Source organism: Hemitrygon akajei, chromosome 29 (genome assembly GCF_048418815.1).
Source record: "Hemitrygon akajei chromosome 29, sHemAka1.3, whole genome shotgun sequence".
Lineage (NCBI taxonomy): Eukaryota > Metazoa > Chordata > Chondrichthyes > Myliobatiformes > Dasyatidae > Hemitrygon > Hemitrygon akajei.
In genome coordinates, this window is record NC_133152.1 from 24,600,567 (window position 1) to 24,616,722 (window position 16,156).

The 16,156-nt window shown below is 46.3% G+C and overlaps 1 protein-coding gene across 2 annotated transcripts in view; it reads left to right on the forward strand.

Annotated features, from left to right (window-relative positions):
• Positions 1–16,156, forward strand: part of c1qtnf12 (C1q and TNF related 12) — a 78,793-nt gene that overhangs the window by 37,492 nt on the left and 25,145 nt on the right. For both annotated transcript variants that reach the window (XM_073031917.1, XM_073031918.1), the window contains 3 exons: positions 1,272–1,383; positions 4,784–4,953; positions 15,801–15,909. In XM_073031917.1, coding sequence (XP_072888018.1) covers positions 1,272–1,383; positions 4,784–4,953; positions 15,801–15,909 — 391 coding nt within the window. The remainder of the gene's footprint in view (positions 1–1,271; positions 1,384–4,783; positions 4,954–15,800; positions 15,910–16,156) is intronic.

Sequence of the window (16,156 nt, forward strand, 5' to 3'; positions counted from 1 at the left end):
TCTGTTGGAAAACTACTGGAATTGAGTGTGATGCCAGATTTATACACTCCTGATTTAACTTAGACCATAAGACGTAGGAGCAGAATTAGGCCATTCAGCCCATCGAGTCTGCTCCACCATTCCATCATGGCTGATCCTGGATCCCACTCAACTGCATACACCTGCCTTCTCGCCATATCCTTTGATGCCCTGACCAATCAACTTCCACCTTAAATATATGCACAGACTTGGCCTCCACTGCAGTCGGCGTCAGAGCATTCCACAGATTTACTACTCTCTGGCTTAAAAAAAATTCTCCTTACCTCTGTTCTAAAGGGTCACCCCTCAATTTTGAGGTTGTGCCCTCTAGTTCTGGATACCCCTGATGCACCATCAATAATTCTCTGAGACGTGAGGCGAGATATTGGCTTTTATTGACTGGAAGAAAGAACAAGCAGCAATTGACCACTATGCTACATCCTGGAGACTGAGGGCAGGGCTCAGGCCTCAATCACCTTTATACCGGGGTCTGTGGGAGGAGCCACAGTCAGTGGGAGGAGCCACAGGAGCAGTCAGCAGGGGGGCGTGTCCAGACAGGTATATGTAGTTCACCACAACCCCCACCATAAGAAACATCCTCTCCACATCCACCCTCTCCAGTCCTTTCAACATTCGGTAGGTTTCAATGAGATCCCCCCGTGTTCTTCTAAATTCCAGTGAGTACAGGCCCAAGGCTGCCAAACGCTGCTCATATGTTAACCCCTTCATTCCCGGAATCATCCTTGTGAACCTCCTCTGGACTCTCTCCAATGACAACGCATCCTTTCTGCAATATGGTGCCCAGAACTGTTGACAATACTCCAAGTGCAGCCTGACTTGTGTCTTATAAAGGCTCTGCATTATCTCCTTGCTTTTATATTCTATTCCCCTTGAAATAAATGGCAACGTTGCATTTGCCTTCTTTACCACAGACTCAACCTGTAGATTAATCTTCTGGGAGTCTTACACGAGGACTCCTAAGTCACTCTGTACCTCTGATGTCTGAACCTTCTCTCCATTTAGATAATAGTCCGCACTATTGTTCCTTTTGCTAAGATGCATTATCATTTAACTTAACCGTGCTCTGCAGTTATTAGCCAGGGTATCAGTCCAGCCTTTCACCTGATCCCAAGGGGTCTCTTGCTCAGGGATAAAGTCAGAAGCCCTCAGACACAGATATAGCCAACATTGTTCTTGCTCCCAGAACCAGTGCCGTCCTGCAACAACATTTCTCTTTGTTCCCCCCCCCCAAGCCAAGCCTCTCCGGCCCCCCCGGACCTCCAGGACCACCGGGACCCCCCGGGCCAGCAGGGGCTGCCATCACTCAGGAGATACTGATGCGTGAATTCAAAGCAATGGTACGAGGTAAGCTGCGAATGTGGGGGAGGGGGGGGAGGCAGGGGCTTGGGGCAGAGTGACCGGTGATAGAGTGAAGGGGGAGAGGGCAGTGAATTTGGCTTGGCGATTCAGCTCTGGAACAGGAAATGCTTAGAAACACTCAGCAGGTCAGGCAGCATCTGTGGAGAGAAGAAACAGGGTTCAAGTCTACGCTGATTGTGCACAAGTATAGGTACAAAAAACCTGCTTTGGCTGTCTCATGGGCTTTTAGGTACGGACTGCACAAAGTACATAAACTGTGCGTAAATTCGACAATGGGTGGCCTGTCATTAGAACCATCGACCTGAAACCTTCTCTCCCTCCACCACCGTGACCCGACCTGCTGAATATTTATAGAACATAGAACAATACAGCACAGTACAGGCCCTTCGGCCCACAATGTTGTGCCGACCCTTAAACCCTGCCTCCCATATAACCCTCCACCTTAAATTCCTCCATATACCGGTCTAGTAGTCTCTTAAATTTTACTAGTGTATCTGCCTCCACCACTGACTCAGGCAGTGCATTCCATGCACCAACCACTCTCTGAGTAAAAAACCTTCCTCTAATATCCCCCTTGAACTTCCCACCCCTTACCTTAAAGCCATGTCCTCTTGTACTGAGCAGTGGTGCTCTGGGGAAGAGGCGCTGGCTGTCCACTCGATCTATTCCTCTTAATATCTTGTACACCTCTATCACGTCTTCTCTCATCCTCCTTCTCTTCAGAGAGTAAAGCCCTAGCTCCCTTAATCTCTGATCATAATGCATACTCTCTAAACCAGGCAGCATCCTGGTAAATCTCCTCTGTACCCTTTCCAATGCTTCCACATCCTTCCTATAGTGAGGCTATCCTGTACTTCCCATCTTTACTTCAGATTTCAGGAATCTGCGACGTTTTGCTGTTTGAACTGAATTCCAGGCTGCAGGTGGGGTGAAGGTTCAATATGTCAGTGCGTTTTCGACCCCTGCTTTGACCCACACAGGATGGGGTTAAGAACCTGTCAAAGGTTCTCGGCCCGAAATGTCGGCTGTACTTTTTTCCATAGATGTTGCCTGTGGAGGACTGTGGTCCCAGTGCAGGCCGATGGGACCAGCAGGGTAAATGGTTTCAACATTGACTAGGTGGGCCAAACTTCTCTATGACTCGAAAATAACAGGTTAACGCTGGCAGGGAAGACTGGTATTGGTTTTGGTTAATTATTGTCACACATACCAAGATGCTGTGAAAAGCTTACCTTGATTAATTCGTTCCACAATGCGTTCAGCTAGAATAAGGTAAAGCAGTAACATGCAGGGATCTCGTCCTGAAACATTTGATGGTTTACTCCCCTCCATTGATGCTGCCTGGCCAGCTGAGTACCTCCAACATTCTGTGTGGGTTGCTCAGACTTAGGAATAATTTCCTCAGACCACATGGAATGAGCTGGAGAAGTCGTTGGGTAATTATGACATCACCTGTATATTAGATAAAGAGACTTGAGTATATTTTCCATTCCAGTTATGAAAGGAATCTATATAATGACAAGTTGGAGCATATTGTGTTTTCTACTGTGTGCTGCCAATTGAAGTGACTCACTCTCCCCATCCGAAAGGAAGCCACAGGCTTCATTCTTGGCACCCTCGTAGCTGCAATCAAAACCTGGCTCACAGGCTCGCGTGGGTCTGCGCCCAGGTCCTGCTGTTCTACAACAAGGGGCAGGTTTATAAGCTGGCCACTGTAATGGACACTCAAGGGTGATCTTTGATTTTAAGCTGCCGGCTCAACCGCCTCTTCAAGTTCTTACTGAGGCATTGCAAGGATAACGAGAGGAAGAAACACATACCATCAAGAGGAAGCCATGATAGATGTGTGTCTGAATTCCTTGTCCTCACAACTGAACAAGTAGTGTACAAGAACTCAAGGGAATGGAAGCAGGAGTCCCATGACTAGTGGCATGTCTCAGTGGTTGGTGCTGGGCTCATTACTGTTTGTCATCTAGATCAACCATTTGGATAAGAACGGTTAATAAGTTTGCAGTTAACTCTAAAATAGGTGGTAGAGTGAACAGTGAAGACGGTTGTGCTAGGACTGTATTCCTTGAAGTGTAGCAGACTTAGAAGTGACATTATATCATGACGGGCATCGATAAGGAGAATGCACCCAATTCTTTTCCCAGAGTTGGGGATTGAAGAAACTGAAGGCATGGCTTTAAGGTGAGAGGGGAACGATTTAATAGGAACCTGAGAGGCAACTTTATTACACAAAGGGTAGATGGTACTGTATGTGTCATGGTGGGGAAGTGGGAACCGGGATCCCGGAGAGTTGGCAGGAATGTGGGAACTGGAATCCCGATGAGCTGACAGGAATGTGGGAACTGGGATCCCTGTGAGTTGGAGGGAATGTGGGAACTGAGATCACAGTGAGTTGGCGGGAATGTGGGAACCGGGATCCTGGTGAGTTGGCGGAAATGTGGGGACTGGGATCCCGGTGAGTTGGTGGGAATGCGGGAACCGGAATCCTGATGAGCTGCTGAGGAGGTGTTTGAGGCGGGTACAGTGGCAACTTTTCGAAGACAGTTGGACAGGTACATTGATTGGAAAGATATAGGAAGATACGGGCCAAACACAGGCAAAGAGAACTAACCAGGATTGTCAGCATGGACTAGTTGGGCTGAATGGTCTGCGTCCATGTTGTAGAACTTGATGACTACAGTAATCAGTAAATGGGTAGGACTACAGGCTACAGGCCTACTGCCATGCTGTTCAAAATAATGATAGTTGATCCATAGTGGCCTCAACTCCTCATCTGCACCTCTACTTCTCAACCTATCAATTACTTGTCACTAAACACTGATATTCCAGCTTCCACCCACCAGGACAGGAAATTCCGGAGGTTACCACCCTTTGTGAGAAGAGATTTCTTCATATCTCCGTTTTAAATGACTGGCTCCTTATCTTGTAGCTATCTTCTGAAACAAGTCAACGTTATTTTTAAAAAACACATTCTTTAAGAACATGAGGGAAGACGTAACAATGCTATCTGATTGATCTGTAAGAAATGAAGTGGGGAAGGGATGCCTCAGCATTGGTAAGATTTCTGGAATGCCCACATTGGTCACCTCCTGAATAATGCCAATCTCAATGTGCAAGTTCAGAACTTAATCCTACCATTTTATGATGTGGCCATGCTGGCCCTGTGCGTTTTCAGCTGGTTGCATTGCTAAATTTCTGTTGTGATCTTTCCACATGAGCAAAGTGTTAAACCAGCAGATGTCACAGGAATGGTCAGGAGGCATCCCATTGCTTCAAGTGGAGTATTGGATCACATCAGGAAGCTGTTTAACATGGTTTGATCCTTTTCTTTTGAAGTAATCCTATAAACTTGAGAATTTTTCCTTGCCTTTCTCAGAAGAAACAGAGAGACGGGCAGCTGTTCTGCCTGAAGTGCAGGCACCAACTTCTCTCTCGTTTCACGACGTCCATCCATACAGAAGAGTAGAGGAAGCTTTTCATTGCAAACTGAAGGGGACAGTTACCGTGGACAAAAGAACTCTGCTGGAACTTCAGAACTTCCAGGCGGTAAGAAAGCTGACATTTCTCAGATACCACAAACCTGTCCCCAGATGGCTATATAACACGAACGAGAAAGTAAAATGTTATTGAGCTGGGATTTATGTGATAATCAGGCATGCTAGAACTTTGCTGATTGTTGACCTGACAGATTTTCAGTTTTATTAGGATTAATACCCCAAAGTGCATTTAATTCAGTGAGCTGGGAAGGGCATCCCAATGAGTTAGAAGGGACAGTGCGAATTGGTGTCCCTGTGAGTTGCAAGGGAATGTGAAACCTAAAATCGTGGTCAGTTAAAAAGGAATATGGGACTGCAATCACAGTGAGTAGGCAGGAATGTGGGTACCTGAATCCCGATGAGCTGGAAGGGAATATGGGAACTGGGATCCCGGTGAGTTGGAAGGGAATGTGAGAGCTTGTATCTCAGTGGGTTGGAACGGACTGTGGGACTGGGATCCTGGTGGGTTGACAGGAAAGTGAGACTGGGATCCTGGTCGGTTGACAGGAATGTGGGAACTGGGATCCTGGTAGGTTGACAGGAATGTGGGAGGACCCTGTTCCAGGCCTATTTGATTTTCCAGTTTTGATTGCATATATGTCAAGAGGATTGGAGTTGACGACACTGATAATTTTGTATTTTTGTGAGATATTATAAACAGCCCCTTTTTTCCCCCTTTTTTCTTTTTCTTTTTTCTTTTTCTCTTTTTTTTGTTTTTTTTCTCTTCTATTAGTTATTAGATTTTTAGATTAGTTTTTTGCATAATGATTTTTTTTCTTTTTTTTCTTTTTCTTTTTTTTATTTTATATTATGATACACTTAGGTTTGCCTTGTCTATTTGTATATTGTATCATTTATGATGTGGGAATACTCATTTATACTGTAATCATTGCTCTTGTAATCATTTATAGTTAGTTGAAATATGTATGCGTGTAATCTCATTATCTATGTATCAATTTTATTTTGTTGTTATTAATAATGATAATAAAAAGATGGAAAAAGAAAAGAAAGGAATGTGGGACTGGGATCCTGGCAAGTGAGAAGGTTGAAGCAGCATCATTAGCTGAATCTTTGGGATTCCTTTAAGTTCAAGTATTGGGTTATCAGTTTTATTGGCATACTTGAGAGTTAAGAGAATTGTAAATTCAGTCAGCTGGCAGTATTTAGATTTACAATAATAATGTTAACCTGTCTGAGCAACTGAACCTAATCTATATGGGCACTTTCACGAACTCCCACAGCCCCCAGTGACCCTGTGATCTCAGTCTCTGGGGCTGACGTGAGAGCATCCTTCAGGAGGGTGAACCCACAGGAAGCATCCAGCCCAGGTGGGTACCTGGCTGAATACTAAAGACCTGTGCTGAACAACTAGCTGGAGTGGTTACTGAGATCTATAATCTCTCGCTTCGGCAGTCTGCGGTACCTACTTGTTCCAAGCAGGCTTTAATAACTGGTGCCTAACAAAAGCGCGGCAACCTGTCTCACTGACTATCGTCTGGTAGCACCTATATCAACTGTCATGAAGTGTTTAGAGAGGTTGGTGATGAAACGTATCAACTCCTGCCTGAGAAGTGACTTGGATCCACTCCAATTTACCTACCGTCACAACAGGTCCACAGCAGGTGCCATCTCATTGGCTCGTGACTCAACCCTGCAACATCTGGACAACAAGGGTGCATACATCAGGATGCTCTTCATTGACTACAGTCTGGCATTCACTACTATCCTCCCCTCAAAACTAACCAATAGGCTTCAAGACCTTGGCCTCAATACCTCCTTGTGCAACTGCATCCTCGATTTCCTCACTTGCAGACCCCAGTCAGTTCGGATTGGCAACAATATCTCCTCCACGATCTCCATCAGCACAGGTGCACCACAAAGCTGTGTGCTTAATCGCCTGTTCAACTCACTTTACACTTATGACTGTGTGGCCAAGCACAGCTCCAATGCCATGTTCAGGTTTGCCGATGACACCACTGCCACAGGCCGACTCGAAGGTGATGATGAATCAGTTTATAGGAAGGAGATTGAAAGTCTGGCTGAGTGGTGTCACAACAACAACCTTTCACTCCATGTCAGCAAGACCAAGGAGCTGATAATTGACTTCAGGAGAAGGAAACCAGAGGTCCGTGAGCCAATCCTCATCGAGGGATCAGAGCTGGAGAGGGTCAGCAATTTTAAATTCCTCTCTGTTATCATTTCAGAGGACCTCGCCAAGGCCCAGCATGTAAGTGCCATTACGAAGAAAGCACGACAGCGCCTCAACTTCCTTAGGAGTTTGCAAAGATTCCGCGTGACTTCTAAAGCTTTGACAAACCTCTATTGATGTCAAGTGGAGAGTGTATCGACCGGTTGCTTGGTGTGGAAACACCAATGTGCTTGAACAGAAAAGCCTACAAAATTAGTGGATATGGCCCAGTCCATCACGGGTAAAGCCCTCCCCACCGTTGAGCACATCAACACAGAACGCTGTCGCAGGAAAGCAGTGTCCATCATCAAGGACCTCCATCATCCAGGGCATTCGCTCTCTACTCGCCATAAAGAAAAAGGTACAGGAGCCTCAGGACTCACACCACCAGGTTCAGGAACAGTTATTACCCCTCAACCATCAGGCTCCTGAACCAAAGGGGGCAACTTCACCCATGTTTACTTGCCCCATCACTGAACAGTTCCCACTACCTATGGACTCTCCTTCAAGGCCTCTTCATCTCATGTTCTAGATATTTATTGCTTATTTGTTATGATTATTTCTTTTTTTCTTCTTGTATCTGCTTGTTGTCTTTTGCACATCGGCTGTTTGCCTGTTTGGTGCGGCCTTTCACTGATTCTGTTGTGTTTCTTGTACTTAAACTGTGCAGGAAAATGAATTTCAGGGTTTATATGGTGACATATCAGATTCAGATTCAGTTTATTGTCATTTAGAAACCACAAATGCAATGCAGTTAAAAAATGAGACAACGTTCCTCCAGAATGATATCACAAAAGCACATGACAAAACAGACTACACCAGAAAATCCACATAACGTTTGGCAATCCCCAATCCAGAGTCCGGAGAGGCTGCTGCGTATTAATATCGCGCTACCGTCTTAGTGCGTTCCCCGGAAAGGAGCTCCAATCCCACCAGACAAACAAGACCAAAAACTAAAGCTACAAGACCTGCACAAAACCACATAGCTACAACATATAGTTACAACAGTGCAAACAATAGCATAATTGATAAAAAAAAAAACAGACCATGGGTACAGTAAAAATAGTCCAAAGATGTTAAAGGACTATGAGTTCAAAAGAAATCACCACACAGTTTCCACAAGTCCCCAGGGTCCCGACAGACTCGCCATCCCACGCCGGCGGCAGAAGGGAATACCCCCGCTATGGACTTCCACGGTGCAGCCCGACTCAGCCTCGCAGACGCAGCACACAACGAAAGCTCCGTCGAACCCAGCCTCGCAGACACAGCACACACCGAAAGCGACCTGACCGCAGCGGACTCCGAGTCCGTCGAACCTCCGAGTCAACGACCATCCCCTCCGGCACAGCTTCTCTGAGCACCATCCTCTGCCGAGCATATTAAGACGCCCCTGCCAACGGCCATCGGCAACGTGACCCCGAGGACTGGGGGCCTGTTTTTCCCACCAGAGTCCTGGACCTCACAGCAGCAGCAGCAACGAAGAAGGTCTTCATGGAGATTTCCAGATGTTCCTCCGTGTTCCCACGTCCATTTTCAATCGATTATGATTGCGCACGGCACCCCACTTCACAAATAACAGATAATCAGCTCCGGAGTGGCCACTGCAAGCTGCGTCGTGCCGCCATCTTGGATTTTTACATATATGTACTTTGATAATAAATTAACTTTGAGGTACGATTGTTGTTCCCAGTTGTCAGTGAATTGTCTCGAGCCACTAGATAACTGAGGCAAAAAAACCTGCTGGTGTCATTCATGGGTACTGCTTTGCACCCAAGAGAAATTACATTGAGTCTCTGTATAACTGACTCATTGTTACGCACGTTATTTCTACAATAGTCAAGATTTTCCTCCATTCTATCACAGTTTTGGTTGCAATTTCAGCTTTTTTTTAAAGCAACGTTTCACCTTTACGTACTATGCTGTATAAAGCAACAATTCACTGGCCTCATTATCATCACTAAGCTGTAGACAGAATTGAAACAGAATTTGAAGCGGGTCCATTTACTGCAGAGATAAAACAGTGAAAGGAGAAATTTGGGGAAATGCAGAGGGGCGATGAAATTAAGGGATTAAAGCAGTCGGGTAAGTGATTCCCATGGCAATGAATGGAAGTTAATGATGTTTCGCCATGTGAAAGGATTTAGCTGTGTTTGCAAAATCAAGTTTGTTGCGTGGCAGGCATGTTGTCAATGGAGAAGTCATCGTGTCAAAGAGGAACTTCGGTGGGTATAAAGCAAGCAGCTTTCTATTTGGATATGAAGTGTATGAAATGGTTTCATGTTTTGATGTTAATGAACAGATTATGAAATGAAATGGTATGATAATAACTGCGTTTTACAAGATCATGTTGCATTTTATTGTGAAAAGAAATTCAAATTAATTACACCGCGATGGTCAAGGTAATGAGATCTGCAAAAGGTCTGGTACGAACCTGTCTGCTATTGTCCACAATTGCTGACGTGATGATCCCTAGTAGTTAGCAAGAGGTATAGCAATGTGTCAAAGCAATTACGACGTCTAGAAAATTATACTGTTGTGGTACCGTGTACATGTAATGTAATATGGTTTTTGTAAAGTAGTGTGTAATTTTCTTCCCCCACTCTAACTGGATGCTTAGGGAGAAAAGGCAGGCTTGACCAAACAAGAATAAGCACATTTATAAGCAGCTTGCTTTTACTTGTCAATATTGATTGGGGGAAACCATACTTACACCGTACACTTTTAAGCTTAAATAAATAATGCAGCTCTGAAAGGAACCCTGTCGTTCCTTCGTAACCAGGGACGGAGGTTTCAGAGGAAACCCAGCCATGCACTGCAGGCACAGAGGGCTTGCAGTCGGCCTCCTTTTGTGGTGGGCAGGTGGCAGGCGCCGGAGAGGAGAGTTACCCTGAGAGGGGGTGAGAGGAGTTGGTCCCCTTGCCACTGCGGTAGGGTTAAGGGTCAGCACCGCACTTCTGACCAACAGGAGAACAGCTTGCTGGAGAGTTGCATGAATCCTGTGGCAAATAGCCCTGCCTGTTCAGTAAACAAGCGGAATTCAATGTGCACTGTGTTACCACGGCAACATCAGACAGCGAATGTCCTGAGTGTGTCCCAGCTGACCCGGGGCACAGACTGCTTCCTGCCCACCTACAAACACTCGGGTACCTCCTGTACCTAATAAAATGGCCACTGAGTGTGTGTTTATGGTTCTCTGCTGTTGTACTTTAAGGTTTGATATGTTACGAGTTCAGAGATGCTCTCCTGCAAACCACTGTTGTAACACATGGTTATATGAGTTACTGCCACCTTCTTGTCAGCTTGAACCACTCTGGCCGTTCACCTCTGACCAAGGCGTTTTCACCCACAGAACTGATGCTCACTGGATGTTTTGTTTTGTTTTTCACAACACTCTCTGTAAACTCTAACAACTGTTGTGTGTGAAAAATCCCGAGAAATCAGCAGTTTCTGAGATACTCAAACCACCCCATCTGGCACCAACAATCATTCCACAGACAAAGTCCCTGAGACCACATTCCTTCCCCATTCTGATGTTCGGCCTGAGCAACATCTGAACCTCTTGACCTTTCTGTATGCATTGAGTTGCCGCCACATGATTGGCTGAATAGATATTTGTGTTAACGAGCAGGTGTGCAGGTGTATCTATGGAAGTGGCCACTGAGTGTATGGCCGTGCTCACTCTGGCCCCCTTCTGCTGCTTTGCAGATTGCAGAGTTTTTTGCCCCTCAGCCTCAATGACTTTCAGCCCTGAGCTGCCCTTAAGAAACTCGTAATTGGCAACCTCATCTGGAAATGATTAGAATGGCACCAATGGTGCAGTCGGTGTCGAGCTGCAGAAAGGCAGTAGTCAAAAGCTTCCCTACCCCTCGTACTCGCCTTCAGTACCTCCGCTGCTGGGTGTCTTCCCTCCCAGTGAGGCACAAGATGGACCTTCCATTGGTTACTCTCCTCCTGAGGCTGCAGGATGAGTGGCAGAGAGCGAGGGATGCAGTGTGTAGTGCAGGGAAGGAGATGGTGTGTTCTGAGCGGGGATGGAGATGAAAGCAGCGTACGGACGGGGCGAGGCAGACTGCCCCACCCTGCGTCTGCCATGGCTGAGGGTCACAGCCGGTGCTGAACGTGTCAGTGTGACTGACAGGAGACTTGCTCTTCCTGAACGGTGACGCGGCAGGGAGGACTGATGTCTCATTGTTCCATAGACCCAGGTTCGATCCTGACCTCTGACGAGAGGGGAGCTTGTAACTTCTCCCTGTAATACACACACATGCTTGAGGTGCTCTGGGTTCATCCCACATCCCAATGACTGCTGATAGGTTCATTGTTGACTGAAAGTTGCCACTTATTGCCCTCTTCTCAATACCACCATCAGGGAGGAGGTACAAGAACCTGAACACTCACACTCAACATTTTAGCAACAGCTTCTTCCCTTCCGGAATCAAATTCCTGAGCAGTGCATGAACCATGAACACTCCCTCACTAGTCTTCTTTCACACTATTTATTATTTTTTTATTGCAATGTTTAGTAATTAGTCTATGTCCTTTGCAATGTTTAGTAATTTGTCAATGTCTTGTACAAAACAAATTTCACAACATACACAACACTCTCAATAATTTTTCCTTTGGCTCCTCCCACTTCCTCCAAACCAAGGGTGTAGCCATGGGCACCTGTATGGGTCCCAGTTATGCCTGCCTTTTTGTTGGCTTTGTGGAACTGTCCGTGTTCCAAGGCTATACCGGTATCCATCCCCCTCTTTTCCTTTGCTACATCGACGACTGCATTGGTGCTGCCTCCTGCACGCATGCTGAGCTCATCGACTTCATTAACTTTGCCTCCAACTTTCACCCTGCCCTCAAATTTACCTGGTCCATTTCCGACACCTCCCTCCCCTTTCTTGATCTTTCTGTCTCCATCTCTGGAGACGGCCTATCTACTGATATCTACTATGCCTACAGACTCTCACAGCTACCTGGACTATTCCTCTTCCCACCCTGTCTCTTGCAAAAAGGCTATCCCCTTCTCACAATTCCTCCATCTCCGCCGCATCTGCTCTCAGGATGAGGCTTTTCATTCCAGGACGAAGGAGATGTCTTCCTTTTTTAAACAAAGGGGCTTCCCTTCGTCCACCATCAACTCTGCTCTCAAACTCATCTCTCCCATTTCCCGCACATCTGCCCTCACCCCATCCACCCGCCACCCCACTTGGGATAGGGTTCCCTTTGTCCTTACCTACCACCCCACCAGCCTCCAGGTCCAACATATAATTCTCCATAACTTCCGCCACCTCCAACAGGATCCCAGTACCAAGCATATCTATCCCTCCCCTCTTTCTGCTTTTCACAGGGATCGCTCCCTACGTGACTCCCTTGTCCACTCGTCCCCCCCATCCCTTCCCACCGATCTCCCTCCTGGCACTTATCCTTGTAAACGGAAGAAGTGCTACACCTGCCATTACACTTCCTCCCTCACCACCATTCAGGGCCCCAGACAGTCCTTCCAGGTGAGGTGACACTTCACCTGTGAGTCGGCTGGTGTGGTATTCTGCGTCTGGGTGCTCCCGGTGTGGCCTTTTATATATTGGTGAGACCCGACGCAGACTGGGGGACCATTTCGCTGAACACCTACGCTCGGTCCGCCAGAAAAAGCAGGATCTCCCAGTGGCCACACATTTTAATTCCACGTCCCATTGCCATTCTGATATGTCTATCCATGGCCTCCTCTACTGTCAAAATGAATCCAAACTCAGGTTGGAGGAACAACACCTTATATACGGGCTGGGTAGCCTCCAACCTGATGGCATGAACATTGGCTTCTCTAACTTCTGTTAATGCCCCTCCTCCCCTTCTTACCCCATCCCTGACATAGTTAGTTGCTTGCCTGTTCTCCAACTTCCTCTGGTGCTCCCCCCCCCCCCCCTTCTCCTGAGGCCTCCCGTCCCATGACCCTTTCCCTTCTCCAGCTCTGTATCACTTTCGCCAATCACCTTTCCAGTTCTTAGCTTCATCCCACCCCCTCCGGTCTTCTCCTATCATTTCGCATTTCCCCCTCCCCCCACTACTTTCAAATCTCTTACTATCTTTCCTTTCGGATAGTCCTGACGAAGGGTCTCGGCCCGAAACGTCGACAGCGCTTCTCCCTATAGATGCTGCCTGGCCTGCTGTGTTCCACCAGCATTTTGTGTGTGTTGTTGTTCACAACATACTGTTTGTGAGTGATAGTAATTCGGATTCTGATTCTGCTGGGAAGGGAATTGTGGAGTGAGAAGCTCTGTGTGACATTTTGACGAACCCCCAGGGAATTAGATGGGCAAATGAAAGAAAACTCTCACTTTTCTTGATGAGTCAGATTCCCTGGGATACCGGGTTTGGATGCCTTCAATGAGGGCTGCAAGGGGGGGGGGGGGTCTTTAACCCATTATTGGTCAACCATTGGGTAAACTAAGCCACACAATTTTGCCCCGAACTTTCTGCCTGGATGCTGCACAGCCCCTCGTTCCAACCGGACCCGCCGGGAGGGGCGATTGGCTGAGACGGTTTGCAGGAAATTACGGAAGCTCTCTGAAGCCTGCCTGGTGACACCTCCCTGTAGCCAGAAACAACAGCAAGACTCTGACTGCGAGTCAGTAGTTAGAAGTGCGGTGGGACTGCAGGACATCAGCCAGCTGGGAACCAGGCTGTAGGTTTTTGGACTGAGTCCAAGTTCCTACATGAAGGTAAAGAGCTTCAGATGCGGGATATCCAGGCCAAAGGAGAAACCAAATGCAGATCAGGTGGTCGGAGCTTCCAGTCACCTATTCTTGGAATTGTCCATCCCCTTGTCATACTGTCTTAGCCAAGACTAACTTTAGTTTGAGAAAGAGCACTTTTGTTTTCCCACTGGGCATACGGCAGATCCTAGGACTCTGTACTTCCAGTTAAATTTACTCGCTCTTCTTCCCTCTCTAGATCTTATTTTATCTGTTTCATTATGTTCCTTTTCTTCTTTCTCAAACTGTAGGCTTTTGAATTGTTACCTTGACAACACAGATTCATGCCCTGTCACAGACATTCCCCCTGTTCTTTCCACCCTCGCCTCTTCAAAGGTAAGGAACGCTAGCTTGTTCACTTGGCCAGTTCTGAAATGTCAGCACACAAGATGCTGGAGGAACTCTGAAGGGCAGGCAGCATCTATGGAGGACAATAGTCAACGTTTCAGCCGAGATCAGCTTTTTGTGCGTGTCTGTCTGGATTTCCGGCATCTGCAGAATCCTTTGTGTTTCTGAAACGTCAACTCTTTTTCTTGTTCCTCTGATCCTGCTTGATCTGTGGAGTGCTCGCAGCCTTTTCTGCCTCTGTTCAGTACATAGCAGAACTTTCCTTGAAGGTATTCTGACATATCGATGTAGCTACGAAGAAGGCACAACAGTGGCTATATTGCATTAGGAGTTTGAGGACGTTTGGTATGTCACCAAAGACACCCACAAATTTCTCCAGTTGTACCGTGGAAAGCTTTGTAACTGGCTGTGTCACCGTCTGGTATGGGGGCGTGTGGTGGGGGGCTACTGCACAGGATCAAAATAAGCTGCAGAGAGTGGTAAACTGAGCTTCATCATGGGTACTAGCCTCAAAAAGGCAACGTCATTAAGGACCCCCATCACCCAGGTCATGCCTTGTTCTCATTGCTGCCATCAGGGAGGAGTTTCAGGAGCTGAAGGCACATACTCAGCAATTCAGGAACAGCTTCTTCCCCTCTGCCATCTGATTTCTGAATGGACACTGAACCCATGAACACTGCCTCACTATTTTTTTTAAATTTCTATTTTGCACTACTTGTTTAATTTAGCTATTATTACTGTAATTCACAGTTTTTTCCCCTATTATTTTATATTGCATTATACTGCTCTTGTACAGTTAACTAATTTCACAACACGTGGTGATATTAAACCTGATTCTGATTCTGATAAAAGGGAGAGCTTTTTGAGGTTGTCTGGGATTTAGTGACTCTGAACACTCTCAGTCTGAGGGAGGATCATTGCATTCTTTCCACGAAAGTATATTTGCACATTTAGAAGTTATTTATCTGGTGTGTGTTCTTTCGTAAAAGTTAAGAAAATGTGTGTCGGTCACCCCCAGGTTAAGGCAGGGCTCCATTCCCATGAACTGTTTGCGACTCGAACAGATCACAAGTTGGAAATAGGCCTCGAAGCGAGTTCCCACACGGCAGGAGATGATTGCAACCTACAGCAGCCCGAAAATCGATCCCCACCAGTCTCCCAAGTGCTTGCTCGTACATGTGACGAGGACTTCTATAAGTCCAGCGCTTGTAACCTACGGAGGACTTACAAAAATGCAGATAAGAATGCAAACTAATCTTATATTTCAGTTAAAATGCTGAAAGATGCCTCTGCTTTCTCTAGTGTCAAAAGTAAAGGAAAGCTTGGAAATTGCTATTGGCAAAATAGGAAAAATATTTATAATTCCTTATGGTATATTTTTGTCTGCAATACTAGAGCCGTTAACCTTTCTTCAAATAAATCTGTTCATGCCTCATTAAAAACCGGAGGAAATTTCCAGGATGATGCCAAGCATTTGTTGCCCGTGTCAGGCTCGGTAATTTATGAGTGATGTCTTTTATTTTAGCATTGGTTTCGGTTGACATCCTTACAAACCCAGACTGGTTTGTTTTCCTGCAGCCACTTGCAAAAGGAGCATTCCTGAGGGGATCTGGGATGAATCTGTCCACTGGGCGATTTACAGCACCAGTCACTGGCATCTACCAATTTTCTGCCAATGTGCACATTGGTAAGTACCCGTGCAGAGCTCCGCCTGATAATAACTGATGTTTATTGCAGAGAGCAATTGTAAGAAATGAACCTTAAACTGTGCTTGAAAAACAGCCGCGATTCCATCAAGAGCAAGTGATTTGATTACTGACTCCTTTGGGAAAGAGAGTAGGTTGGTTATTTATTGCTTGTGTAAGTGTTATTATTGAAGAAAGATCCCAATGAAGAATTACACTAACTGACGACATTCTGCCAATTTTTCTGTG